Source organism: Papaver somniferum, chromosome 3 (genome assembly GCF_003573695.1).
Source record: "Papaver somniferum cultivar HN1 chromosome 3, ASM357369v1, whole genome shotgun sequence".
In the NCBI taxonomy this organism is placed as follows: Eukaryota; Viridiplantae; Streptophyta; class Magnoliopsida; order Ranunculales; family Papaveraceae; genus Papaver; species Papaver somniferum.
The window spans coordinates 219,880,549-219,894,192 of record NC_039360.1 but is presented as its reverse complement, the minus strand read 5'-3'; the positions used below and the strand labels follow the sequence as shown (position 1 = coordinate 219,894,192).

Genomic DNA, 13,644 nt, shown 5'->3' with positions numbered 1-13,644 from the left:
ATGAAACTGGTTTTATCACGTGCTAGATTGAGTGGAACAGACACGTCGAAACTGGTTTCATCCTATACTAAATTGGGTTGAATTTGGTTTCACCCATTTTAAACTAGGATGAAATTCATCCTATACTAAATTGGGTTGAATTTGGTTTCACCCATTTTAAACTAGGATGCAACTGGTTTCATCCTATACTAAACTGGGTTGAATTTGCTTTCACTCATTTTAAACTAGCATGAAACCGGTTTCATCTATAGGTAGGATGAATCTTTGATTTTTGAATTAGGTATCACTCATTGTAAACAAGGATGAAATTGTTTGGAATTGATTAAATTCGGATTCATTCATTTTAAACTAGATGAAACCGGTTTCATATTGTTTTAGATTGTTGAATTTGGTTTTGTCATGTTTATATTAGGTTGAATTTGAATTTTCAGTCATTTTAAACTAGGATGAAACTGATTGCATCCTGTTTTAGATTGGGTGAATTGGGTTTCATTCATTGTAAACTAGGATGAAGCTGGTTTCATCCTGTATAAACTGGTTTATATTTCATATTTATGTTTGAGGTTACTGATGGTTGTTGGAGGAGAAGATATTCATGGGTTTATTGGTTTGGTTTGAATTGGTGTTTGGTTGAGAAAATTTGAGCTGGGGTGGGGTCTGATGTTGCTAAGAAGATGTGAAATTAACGGTTTTACAGGCATGCAATGGTGGTGATTTGAGCTGAGATTGCAATGGTGGATTTGAGCTGAAAATTCACGTACATATTGAAGGATATTACTCTGTTTTTTGCTGAGATTGCAGATTACTCTGTTTTTTTTCCAATTGTTGTATGGAATATCCACGTACCCTGTTTTATGTACTCTGTTTTTTGTTCCTGTAATTTTTAGTGTTTTTTGTTCCTGTAATTTTTGTTCCCTGTTTTATGTTACTCTGTTTTATGTTACTTTATATTTTCTTTTGCTGAGATGCAAATTACTTTGTTTTTTTCCAACCTTTACTAACCTGGTAAACTTGAAGAAGATAGGGACATATTGGTCTGTTCCAGTTAATTAAGAAACAAAAATCTGGGTGGAATAACCAAGTAGGATATTTGAATAGTAGATATAAACAGTATCAAAACTTACGAACCTATTTCACCCAACCCAGGAATTATGGATTTTGGTCTTTTTAACCAATTTAGTGTTGGTCTTAGGCTACGCTATTTTATTATTTTTTCTCGTTTTGATCTTTAGTTGGTTACATTTAGTAGAAAATTGCATTTGCCTACCAACTTTGTGACTCGATCCAAAAACTTACTTCATCCGCCTCGACAATCAAATAACCTACCACACAAATAACCTACCATCTCATGAACTTTTCGGTTTGGATTTTTTTCCTGTTGATGGTGTTGTTCGGCTATTTACTTGTATTTTTTTTAATTTCTGCAATCTTATTGTTCTAGGTTGTAATACAGCTCTAGATACGGTCAGATTCAGTTTGTTTTCGGCTGTTACTCCTAGGTTTAAGCTAAATTTTCCCTTTCCTTATTTAGTCCCTGTAATCTTTGGTGTTGTGACCCTTTCTCTCGATCCGATCTCCGGGTGTGGTGTTTGGTTCCTGATGGTTGTTTGCCTCAAGGATAATGTTGATCAGCGTCTTCTCCAGTGGGAAATAGAGTTTTATCGTCGCCGACAGACTTTCTTTGTACCAGTTAAAGAAGATGAGTATCAAGATGAAACTTATGGTACCTTTTCTTTTGGAAGAGGGTTCTACTTCTATCAGTTGATTATTAAAAATTGTGTTCTTCCGAGCTGTGAATCATGTATCATCGATTCAAGTTCTCCCGTAAAGGCGGGTGTTACTGTTTTACTGTTACAGTTTTAGTTTGATGTTCTTGTGGAGATTCGGAATACATGATTCTGGTTACGAGATGATTCGGGTTACGGGATTCAGTTTGGAAATTTTTTAGTTTTAGACTCTGTTTGTTTTGGATTCTAAGTATAACATCAGGCTTCCCTGTTTATTTATTAAAAAAAAAAGACTTACAAAGACAAGGATGGAATCGTGTACTAGTTTTAAATCCCGAGTGACACAGTGAATGATGCCAACTATACCTCTGTGCTCGTAGGTGACGACACAATCAACGCAGTCGACGACATACCAATACATTTGACGACATATTAAACAACTTCAACTTAATCTTCTTGTTTAGTCAATTAGTCATGTAAATACAAAATGATTATTTGTTATAGTTTTATATTCACATACTTAATAAAGTTTGTAAATATAAACGATATAACTGGTAAAGTTTGTAAATCTAATCCGATAGAAAGTTATAACCAATGGTCTAGGAGAATGGTGGCTCCTACGCGACCGCACGTGACAATGCGCCATGATATTTTTGCTCGGCTTTCTAATTATAGACAATACAGCTTGGGGAGTAGTAAATAGGGAAAAAGAAAAAGCGAAAAAAGGCCACAGCGCCCACAGGTTTTGTATGTGGTACCAAAACATTACCAACCTTCAGTTTCACTTCCACTAATATATAATTCAATGGAACGCAGCCCTACACAATTATGTCCTAACATCGGAATATAAATCGACACGTTGCGACTATGAAGTTGGTACTCTCTACTGCATCATGAGAAAAGAGTTGAAAAGAAGTTGCAAATTTTTGGATAGAATCAAAAAAATAATTCAAATTTGACGTTGATTTTTGACACTGATGTTAACTTTTTCACATCAATTTTGGGTTATAAATACAAAAGTTTGAGAGTCATGAGATGGAAACAAATCAATTTGATCACTTCTTCTTTCTTCTTCTTCTCTAGTTAGCTCATCACCACTTGACCACTTCACTGGTAAGTACATGTTCACTGTATCTTTATGACTCCATGTGATTAGGTCGAAAGAAAGAAGTTAAGAATGAATTTCTTTCCTGAATTTTTTGATGTTTTATGGTGATTAATTGTGGTGGGTATGATTGAATTGTATGATCAGGTAATTAAAGAAAGGGAAAGAAGAAATGGCGATGAAGAAAGTTGCTAATTCTGTTGCTGCAAGAATTTTGAACCCATCTCCTCCTTCTCTTCTTCTTCACAGATACCTTCATGTAAACTTTTTTCTACTTGCCCATTTGATTTTTAGTCCACTTTTTATTCTGTAATTCTGCTTTTTTTTTCTCTGTTCTGTTGTTTAATTTCATGTGAATCGGTTTTATCGAGTCGGTTTTTCATGGATCGGTAATTGCATGCAGTCAATTGAAACCTTAATCTCAAACTATCTTGATAATTTGTGTAACTGAAGACAACAAATGATGAACAAAGGGGTATCACTGTATCAGTGAACAGTCAAAACTCAAAAGAGAAAGAACAGAATGACTTGGAACTCCGATCTGAGTCGACTCTGTGAGTCACTCGAATGTATTTTATGATTTCTGTTGTTGTTGATGATGATGTTTGTGGTATGTATTGTGTGTGCATACAGGCTGGTCCTGGGAGCAAAAAAATTGTTGGGGTGTTCTATAAAGCCAATGAGTATGCCTCTATGAATCCAAACTTTCTAGGTTGTGCCGAAAACGGTTTGGGGATCAGAGATTGGCTTGAATCGAAAGGTCATCAGTATATTGTCACTGATGACAAAGAAGGCCCAAACTCTGGTCAGTATTTTCATGCTACCTGTTTCTGTATTATATCTAGTTGACTTGGCTTAAATTGGTGTTTATACACGGTTAAACTTTCAACGGGTGACAACTAAAAGTCCCCAAAAGAAGATTAGTTCTTAATGTATCAATTCGTTGAAGAATTCACCCCCTGCGGAAATACGGATACCCGAAAGAAGATTAGTTCTCTAGAATCTAAAGTTTTTCATCAATGTGGTGATTTTTTGTTTTGTTTATATTAACGGTTTTGAATGATTTGTACTAATACCACCGTTCTTATGTAATTGATGCAGAACTTGAGAAGCACATGCCTGATCTCCATGTGTTAATATCGACCCCTTTCCATCCCGCTTATGTTACGGCGGAGAGGATTAAGAAGGCAAAAAATTTAAAACTTCTTCTGACTGCTGGGATTGGTTCAGATCATATTGATTTACAAGCGGCTGCCGATGCCGGACTGACTGTTGCTGAGGTCACTGGAAGTAACGTGGTCTCCGTAGCTGAAGATGAACTCATGAGAATATTAATTCTCGTTCGAAACTTCATTCCTGGTTATCAGCAGGTGGTTAATGGAGACTGGAACGTCGCAGCAATTGCCCACAGAGCATACGATCTCGAGGGCAAAACAGTAGGTACAGTTGGAGCAGGGAGAATTGGCAAGCTATTACTACAAAGGTTGAAGCCATTCAACTGCAACCTCCTGTATCATGATCGCCTAAAGATGGATGCAAAATTAGAATCTGAAATTGGCGCGACGTTCGAGGAGGACATGGATGCTATGCTTCCCAAATGTGACATAATTGTCATCAATATGCCTCTGACAGAGAAAACAAAGTAAGAACTAGTTAAGAAGTTTTTCCTATTTCAAGTTTAAATTCAGTTTCTTTTATCATTTTACTGATGCACAACTTCTTTTAGAGGAATGTTTGACAAAGAAAGAATTGCAAAGCTGAAGAAGGGAGTTCTAATTGTGAACAATGCTCGCGGAGCTATCATGGATGCTCAAGCAGTTGCTGATGCTTGCTCTAGTGGACACATTGCTGGTAACACATACATTTTTCCTTCACACGTTTATCTCTTGTTGTTGAACTTCATGTATCCCATTCTTGTTATTAACTGATTCAATTTGATATGTATGATGGTTTAGGTTATAGTGGGGATGTATGGTACCCACAGCCAGCCCCAAAGGATCATCCATGGAGATACATGCCTAACCAGGCAATGACTCCTCATATATCCGGTACCACCATTGACGCACAGGTAACAACTCTTGGGTTAATCTGTTAGAATTCTTTTCTGACTTAACTTTTTCATTCCATTTTTGCAAAACTTTTTCATTCCATAGTTTCAATTTCACTGCATGTTTAAATAAAAATTGTAAATGGAAAATCATTCATGCAGTTGCGTTATGCTGCTGGAACCAAAGATATGTTGGACAGATACTTCCGAGGGGAGGAGTTCCCCGCGGCAAACTATATCGTCAAGGAGGGGAAATTAGCTAGCCAATATCTCTAGAAGTTGAATGTTTGCTTGTAATCAGCATTTTAAAATCCTGTGCTTGTATTTTATCTGAGTGTTAATAACTGGATTCATAACTTGGTTTCGATCAATCTGTAAGGTCAAAATTGAGATTTATGTCCAATAGTCGTTTGTTCAAGAAAAATGTTATAAGAACCGTCAATTCACCTCAATTGAGTTTCTATTTCCATAGACAATAAAATACCAAAAGAAAAAAAAAAACAGAAGGGAGGTGTCTAATCTCGTTCAGGGAATGACTCCACCACAATAGGGGTCCTCACAGAATGCACACCATCAGTCCATGTTAGACTCCCAAATACGTATTCATATGAAGCCTTGGTAACCTGCAAAGACACTTTAAAAGTCTTTGCCTCACCGATCTTCTTAAATGTCAACGTTTTTGGCTCAACAGACACCTTTACTCCTTCAGGCGCATGTATCAGAGCTTTGTAGGTACCAGGAGAGCCAACATTCTTAACGGTTCTCATCACCTGGGTTGAGCCATCTAGACCAGGTACAGTGATAGATGGGTAGTTAAAGTCGGCTAGGCCGTACTTCATATTGCATTTGTAAGGTATGCCTCCGGTGAAAGACTGGAGTTGAGTTTCATTGTAGCCAAGTCCACAGAGGAAGGTCAGGTAGTCAAAAACATTTGCATCATAGACCAAACCAGGGTCCATAGCAGCGTCGGGTCTCACTTGTCCTGACCCATAGCTGAATGGTGTTGCCTGGAGGTTTGATGAATTGCGCATTTCCATCTTCTGATTATCTTGGGTGCTTGCTGTGTAAACGTGAACGTAAATGTTGTAAAATAATGAACAACAGGATAAAAGATAAGGGGTTTTAATTGTGCTTAAACGAAATAAATTGGCTTCTCACCAGTTGTCATAATTGCTGATTTAATTGCAGATGGACTCCAATGGGGGTGAAGTGTTTTAAGAAGACCAACAACACCAGCAACATGAGGGCATGACATTGAAGTTCCAGACTCAACATTGAACAAAATTCGACGCGGATCTGTTTCACCTGCAGGGCTTACTGCTTGGGTGTAAGCTGCTATAATAGCTACTCCTGGTCCAGTAATATCAGGCTAATCCCACAGCAAAAGAATAATTGATTAATAAATAGAAATGAAGAAGGTAGTTGATCAAAAAAAATATAATTGAAATAACATTCACAAGCCAACCTTAAGGATCTCAGGAGTGACAACATTGGGTCCTTTGGATGAGAAAGCTGCCATTACAGGGGCTGGTTTAACGCCATTTTGTGTACGCGCACGCGTCATGAAAACATCTGGTGACCTAATATATATAGGATGCATAGTTAAAATGAATTATCCCAGGGATAAACAAGTTGAAATAAGTAGAAAAGCCAAAAAATAAAGAGAATTATTACTTGGTCGAATTTATATAAGAGAACAAGGTGAGGCCATCAGTGTAGTTAATATGTGCAGCAGGAAGAACATGAGGATCAGCTACAATTTCATTTCCAGACAAAATGTCATTGGCTAGAATCATCCCGACGGCGCCAGCTTGGAGTGCGACAACACCTTTTTCTACTCGGCCATTGCTTCCGCGAAGACATGCCAATATCTTACCCTTGACCTTCTCAGGATCAAGTGACCCAGCAAGGCACAACTGGCTGCATTCATCAATTTTAGACATTCCATAGAAGTCCTCATTGCATATCACTATCAGGAATTGAAAATGAATAATAAGAAGTAACAAATTAATTATGCAGCCTTACGCATCATGATCTGTTGAATTCACTGCTTTTGCCGCTGTACCGTCAATCAAAGGATAAAATTTCCGAACTGGCAATGCCTTCGGATATAAACTCTGCCCCTGTAACAGATAATGTCAAAGAAGAAAAATCTAATCAGAACTTAATGTTGTATCAATTTTGCCTCGAGCATGATAATAACCACAGAGTACTAAAACATTTAGAAGTTATATTCAAATGGAGTGCAGCAGCATACCTTGAGGTGCTTCCTGTTGCCAAGTCCAATTTTAACAGGGAACTCCCTGTCAATCGTGTTAGCACCAACTGTTAATATCCATGGAGCGACGTTAGACACCGATCCATCCGCAGGTCCGTCATTACCGGCTGACATGATTACAGTGATTCCATGCATCACTGCATGGAACGAACCAACGGCAATACCATCATTGAAGTAGTCAGAAGGAGGTCCGCCAATAGATGCAGATATGACATCAACACCATCATGAATAGCAGCTTCAAATGCAGCAAGGATATCAGCATCAAAACATCCACCACTCTCGTTTATCGATTTCCAACAGACTTTGTAAGCAGCAACACGAGCTTTCGGGGATCCACCCTTGGCTGTACCATTCCCAAAACCAAACACATTAGCACCTGGCACGAAGTTACCACCAGCCGTTGATAATGTATGGGTTCCATGTCCATCGTCATCACGTGCCGATGCATTTACTGGGATTTTTGATGGATCTACTTCTGAAAGATAGGCTGCATAGCCACTGTCGAAGTATCTTGCTCCAATCAACTTCCTATAAAAGTCAAAAAAAGCATAGCATTTAGCGTTGTTTTATCTTTCAAGATTGGTACATGCATGAATATATTCAGAGTAAGCACCTATTGCAAAGAACTCCTTCTCTAGTGTTGTTCTGACAAATGCCTTTCCATCTGGATGGAATCGGTCCCATTCCTTCGTCACTAAAGCTCTTTGATTCTGGCCACACTCCTATAACATATACATTTAACGAAACAACAACAAGCGTCAAGTTTGAAAATATAATGATATGCAGATACAACAAGAATTTATAAACTTTTGGCTTGAAATATGAAAGAGTGGTATACACTGAGAAGTTACCAGTGTCAAGGTTGGCAATGATGGTATCTTCGCCATACCTCGCCATATCCCATGCCGAGTGAGACGAGATTTCACCGCTATCTGATTCCAGTCCTAGAAAGTTCCATGAACGGGTGGTGTGTAGCTGCTTTCCTCGGTTTTCAAAGACAGATATAACATCCGGATGTTCTGCATTGAAGAATATTATAAGATTAAAGCAAAAAAGAAAAAAAAATATACAGGGAAAAACATGGGAATATAACTGAAGAAATTTTTTTCTCTTACTGGAAATTTCTTGTGCATGTTCATCATCCAGGGTTGCAGCAAAACCATTTATATATCTTGTATATGAGTAAAATATCGAATCTCTAGCCTTCTCATGACTGTCACCACAAGTGAAAACTCATTAGAATACAGGGATAACTAGATTAACCTTTAGAAAAAAAAAATAGACGCATAGAAAACTCCACCTTCCTAAAACAGTACTTAATAACTGATAATGAGAATGAGTGACTTTTTCTAGATCCGAAGATGTAATTTCTGGTCCATGTGTGTGCGCACCCAAGTACACAACAAAAGACTGCATCACAATGAGAAGAAGCCAATCAAAATAGGATCATATTTGAAGTAGCCTTCAAAAGAAAAAAGTAATAGTACAAACTACAAACCTTTTTACCAACAGAAAAAGATGGAGCCTGTAACAGTGAGAAGAGAATGACCGTAACAATAAAAGACAACCATGGAACTCCAGAAAACCTCATTGTTTCTTCGTATCTCTATTAGTATGTATGTCTCTAACTCTTATAAGGGTTTCCTATATATACAAGTATATTGTGTGTGAGTTGTGAGAATTTGAAACTGTACAATATTTGCTCATTTAGATTCACTAAGATAATCAATGTTTATCTTTTAGACTGAAACGAGATTTTCTTTTCATTATCATGTACAGCTGTAGAAATATATTGGCTCGTTTATGAAATAACCCTGGAAAATGTAAAGTCTCTCCATTTATAGGTTGTTTAAGATCTTACAGAATATTCAGTTCGGAATATGGAGAATTTTATCTGGTTGTGGATTCTTTTCGATGGACATTATATACAATTGTGAAAATACTAGAACCCCCTACTATATGGGTTCAAACATATAGAAGCCCCACAAAATGGATCCTCCACCCTCAACTCCACACTTTCATAAAATGATATTACTAGGCCCGAAAAATCAAATTATCTTTAGATCAGGCCCATAATTAATTATTCCGAACTTTAATAATGGCAACATTGCCCTTTAGTATTTATACAAGGGAATCCCAGAAGCTCCTTTTCATTTCTCTATTCTCTTTCTCTTTCATCTTTATCTCTCTCTGTTGTAGAACAATGGTTTCTAGGGTTCCTGAGATTCATTTTCGACTGCATCAAATCTTCTTCGTCTTCATCCAAATCTTCGACTGCAACAACGACGATCTATCACATCTTCTTCGTCTATGCCTCTGTTATTTCACTTATGTCAAAGATCGATTGCATATGATCAAAAGATAGATCATATGGAAGATGAAGATGATTTGTTTAATCCTGCATCTGAAGATTCATCTACGAAATCAAATCGACGTGCAGATAAGCTTCATTTTTCATTATCTCATAATTCAATTGAAGTTATATGTTATTAATTTTGAATTTTTTCTCTCGAAATCTTCGAAGTTATGATTTCACTGAATTTTATCTATGAACTCATGATCAAAGTTCAGATATGTTACAGTTTAATCGTTTTTTGCTTTTTAAGATGAAAATATTGAAAGATGTTACAATTTTTTTTCTAGGTTTCCTTACTGAATATCAATCGATCTGTTTATCTTAAGACTTGACTGAAAATTGGTGTTCAGATTCGAAATCAGCGAATCATCATCTCTATTACCCATGTATTTGTTATGAATTTTATAAACTTTGATTGAATTGCTTCTTGTGTACTTTACTTCTAATTCTATATAGTTTGATGTATCTCTGTCAATGAAATCGAATTTGTTATCCTAGTATTATTTATTGTAAATTAGTGGTGGTGATATGGTTGGTTGTAAATGAAATTTACAGAAGAAGGGAGTGAAGATATGATGGTGACTAAGGCAAAAATGCAGGCTAGCATTGGATTTGAATGAATATGTTACTGTGAGTTATAGATGGAGATGTGGTTGTGCTATTTGTGGCTTGGATGTAATGTTGCAGGTGAGAAGGAGAAAGCTGCAGCTGAGATACATCATATGTTGTAAGTGTCATTTTATCTTATTTATTGAGTAGCTCTATGTCATATCACTGCTTCTAGCGCTCATGTAGATAATTTATATGCTCTGAGTACACAAGCATATGCATGTGTAACTGGATATTACACAAGCATGGATGTGTAACGGGATATTACACAAGACATATGGATGTGTAACCGGAGATTACACAAGTCATATGCATGTGTAACTGCCGTTTACACAAGCCATTACATGTGTACCTGCTAAGCACCATGAAACCCAACTGTTTCAGTTAGCGTGTTCGTCTTGAGTAATATTTTTTTTTATCTTTATGTTAGTGAAATTATTTGTATGAAGGATCTTCTATGGTTAATAAGTTCCGGTGGTGGTATAGGTGCATGCTTTGGAGCCGGTGGTGGTGTTGGAGTTGGAGCTAAGGTGTGAATGTTGGAGGTATAGGTATAAGTGGCAGATTAGGTGGTCGGCGGAATTGCTGAGTGTCAAATTTACTTTGTTGAGTCTGTAATTCTGTAGCCACTCCTGAGGTGAGGATACGCCGTTGTTATATACTTTTTCAGCTTCGGCTGTTTGCTTGATCTGAACTAGTAAGGTGTTATAATAGTTTATCTTATTCTTGCGGATGCAGGTATTTCAATTCGTTGCAGAGTGAGCGCTTTTCTGGTTGTTACTTCTCTGACATGAACATGGTCATTTTGGCGCCAACTGGAAGCGGCAAAACAGTGTTATTTGAGCTATGTATCTTAAAGCTCCTTTCCTGGTTCCTTTCTCAGGATGGAAGGTTCCTTCATATGAAGGGTACACTGAAAACAGTAAGTTTCCCTACTTCTGTTGCTTGTACCGAAAACGCGATTTATTCTCTATCATTTATGTCATACGCCTTGCACAAAACAGATCTCTCCATTTACTGATATCCGTGTTAAACTGCTAATACATATTCTTCATGATATCAATACTTTGGATACTTATGTCCCATATGTTGTAGTAAGACAAACTGATTAATCTCCTTTAATTGATCAGAAAAGTGTTATTTGTTTTCACTTTTTGAGTAGTTTGTGTATTACGGGTGCATGTGTAACTCACAATTACACATGCCATATGCATATATAACTCCCAATTACACATGCATTTTGTATGTATACCAGCTGAATACACATGTTTTTTTTTTTGGAATGTTTAGACTATGGCATCTTAATATTTTTATGACAATAATTTCTGAATAGTTGTAGCCTTTTTTGGATCAATTGATGTCTATGCAGGTCTCGACGTTTTTTGTGCGCACTGACAAGACACTAGCTTTTTTTAGATCAATTGATGGTCGATTAGGTTGAACTAATATCAAGAACATGTTCTCAAAAATTGCTCACAGTTTGTGGAAGTAAGGCTTTTACATGGTTATATTCCTTTAAAATTAAAAACTAATACGTACCATGCTCTCTCTTAACGTTTATTTTCTTATGTTATGACATGTTAACTCTTGAAGACCTTGAACGCATTGGGATATGACCTTGGTTCCGGTGGTACTGAGAACCATCTGCGAGTCTTGGTCAATCTGAAAAACAAGGTTAGTAGGAATAACGTTCCACTTTAAATGGCATATTCCATATGCAAGTGTAACTCTTAGTTACACTAGTTATATGCATGTGTAACTGAAAGTTACACAAGCCAGATGCATGTGTATCTCCTAGTTACACATGTTATATGCATGTGTAACTCTCAGTTACACAATTCAGATGCATGTGTAACTGCTAGCTACACTAGTCAGATGCTTGGGAAACTGAAATATACTTTGTTGTATGTACTGTTCATTTTAATCGTATAAATATTGATTGCTTGTTGTTATATTTCAGGTTTCAGATAACTTCATAAAATATAATTGCTTAAACGTGGTAATGGTCTCGCTGGAACTGGAGTTGACGCTGAATACACAAGTCAGATGCATGTGTAACTCTCAGTTACACTAGATAGACACATGTAACTCTCAATTACACTAAACAGATGCGTGTAATTGTCGATAAATTACACTGGTGATATCAGAATTGATAAATTGAATGAGAACTGCTTCATTGGTTAGTTTGTTTATCCAAGTGGCTATAGATGAAACAACAGAAAACACTCTTGAATCACAAAAGAGTTTGATTGCTCAATTGTTGTACTTTTCTGAGAAATTAGAAAGCTCTGATTCATCCTTATCACCAGGCTCATATGTGTTGACATATATGAAAGAAAGCAGTGCTGAGAAGTAGAAGTCAACTGATAAACCCTGTATTGTCACTTTGGTTTTGGTTTTCACTTTGAAAATTTTAGGGATCTTGTATTGTCTGGTACTGACTACTGTGCTGCAATTTTCAGGGTGATGAATTGTTTCATAAGAAGCATGGGATTCATATATCTGGGAATAGTGTGTCGTTGCCACCTCAGAGGTAAAAGCTCAACCCTGTTGACTTAATCATTTTTCCTTCATATGAGATGATAATTCTTGAAAACCACATTTTAGATCTCAATTACATGCCTCAAACAATGTATAATAATGATGCATTATCTCCAGATTACAGAATGGTAGGATAATACTGATTATTAGACTGATTAGATACATGTGTAACTCTTAGTTACACAAGTGAGATGCATGTGTAACTATTATTTACACATGCTAATTAGATGTGTAGATACCAGTTACACATGCAAATTAGATGTGTAGTTTCTACTTAGATGTGTAACTTTTACTTACACATACTGATTTTGGGTACACATATCAATATGTATGTGTAACTCCTAGTTACACTAGTCATATGCATGTGTAACTGCTAGCTACACTAGCCATATGAATGTGTATCTCCTAGTTACACATGTTATATGCATGTGTAACTCTCAGTTACACAATTCAGATGCATGTGTAACCGCTAGCTACACTAGTCAGATGCTTGTGAAACTGAAATATACATTGTTTTATGTACTGTTCATTTTAATCGTATAAATACTGATTGCTTGTTGTTATATTTCAGGTTTTAGATAACTTCATAAAAGCTAATTGCTTAAACGTGGTAATGGTCTCGCTGGAACTGGAGTTGACGCTGAATACACAAGTGAGATGCATGTGTAACTCTCAGTTACACTAGATAGACACATATGTAACTCTCAATTACACTAAACAGATGCGTGTGTAACTTCTAGTTACACATGCTAAGAAATTATTGTAAATGAATATTAAAGTAATAACTTTTTTTTTTTGTGCTTTTTTTGATGTCTATTTATTTGCATATATATACAAGTGTAACTTTGCATTACACATATCATAAGGATGTGTAACTTCTGGTTACACATGCCATATGCATGTGTAACTTCTGTTTACACCTTCGCACTGTATTTTAATAATTTCGGGCCTAGATTTAATAATTTTGGGCCTAGATTTAA

At 36.5% G+C, this 13,644-nt stretch overlaps 2 protein-coding genes and 1 long non-coding RNA gene across 4 annotated transcripts; 2 read left to right on the top strand and 1 right to left on the bottom strand.

Annotated features, from left to right (window-relative positions):
* Positions 1–2,684: 2,684 nt before the first annotated feature.
* LOC113358714 (formate dehydrogenase, mitochondrial) lies at positions 2,685–5,331 on the top strand. The gene is made up of 7 exons (XM_026602366.1): positions 2,685–2,840; positions 2,980–3,091; positions 3,466–3,637; positions 3,934–4,474; positions 4,559–4,683; positions 4,788–4,900; positions 5,042–5,331. The coding sequence occupies exons 2-7, from the start codon at positions 3,005–3,007 to the stop codon at positions 5,153–5,155; spliced, it is 1,152 nt and encodes a 383-aa protein (XP_026458151.1). The 5' UTR covers positions 2,685–2,840; positions 2,980–3,004; the 3' UTR covers positions 5,156–5,331.
* A 53-nt stretch (positions 5,332–5,384) lies between these two features.
* On the bottom strand, positions 5,385–8,749 carry LOC113358713 (subtilisin-like protease SBT5.4). Of its 2 annotated transcripts, XM_026602365.1 has the most exons (11): positions 8,657–8,749; positions 8,459–8,568; positions 8,274–8,371; positions 8,010–8,177; positions 7,772–7,880; positions 7,137–7,686; positions 6,905–7,002; positions 6,554–6,799; positions 6,345–6,459; positions 6,038–6,248; positions 5,385–5,939 (listed from the first exon to the last, which is right to left on the bottom strand). In XM_026602365.1, the coding sequence occupies exons 1-11, from the start codon at positions 8,747–8,749 to the stop codon at positions 5,395–5,397; spliced, it is 2,343 nt and encodes a 780-aa protein (XP_026458150.1). In that variant the 3' UTR covers positions 5,385–5,394. The 2 variants fall into 2 exon arrangements, with proteins under 2 accessions (XP_026458150.1, XP_026458149.1); XM_026602364.1 differs by lacking the exon at positions 8,657–8,749 and having other exon boundaries at positions 8,459–8,574.
* Positions 8,750–10,620: 1,871 nt separating this feature from the next.
* On the top strand, positions 10,621–11,569 carry LOC113362137. The gene is made up of 3 exons (XR_003365564.1): positions 10,621–10,760; positions 10,862–11,045; positions 11,493–11,569. It is a non-coding gene; the product is annotated as an uncharacterized LOC113362137 (long non-coding RNA).
* The last annotated feature ends 2,075 nt before the right edge of the window (positions 11,570–13,644 follow it).

Excerpts from the sequence above, each read along its gene's own strand:
- LOC113358714 (XM_026602366.1), top strand. The coding sequence starts at position 3,005 with ATGGCGATGAAGAAAGTTGCTAATTCTGTTGCTGCAAGAATTTTGAAC. Across the intron at positions 3,092-3,465 it reads TTCTTCACAGATACCTTCAT|GCTGGTCCTGGGAGCAAAAA; the intron begins GTAAACTTTTTT and ends GTGTGCATACAG. Across the intron at positions 4,684-4,787 it reads CTCTAGTGGACACATTGCTG|GTTATAGTGGGGATGTATGG; the intron begins GTAACACATACA and ends ATGATGGTTTAG.
- LOC113358713 (XM_026602365.1), bottom strand. The coding sequence starts at position 8,749 with ATGAGGTTTTCTGGAGTTCCATGGTTGTCTTTTATTGTTACGGTCATT. Across the intron at positions 7,881-8,009 it reads CATTGCCAACCTTGACACTG|GAGTGTGGCCAGAATCAAAG; the intron begins GTAACTTCTCAG and ends TATATGTTATAG. Across the intron at positions 7,003-7,136 it reads GCAACAGGAAGCACCTCAAG|GGGCAGAGTTTATATCCGAA; the intron begins GTATGCTGCTGC and ends TATCTGTTACAG.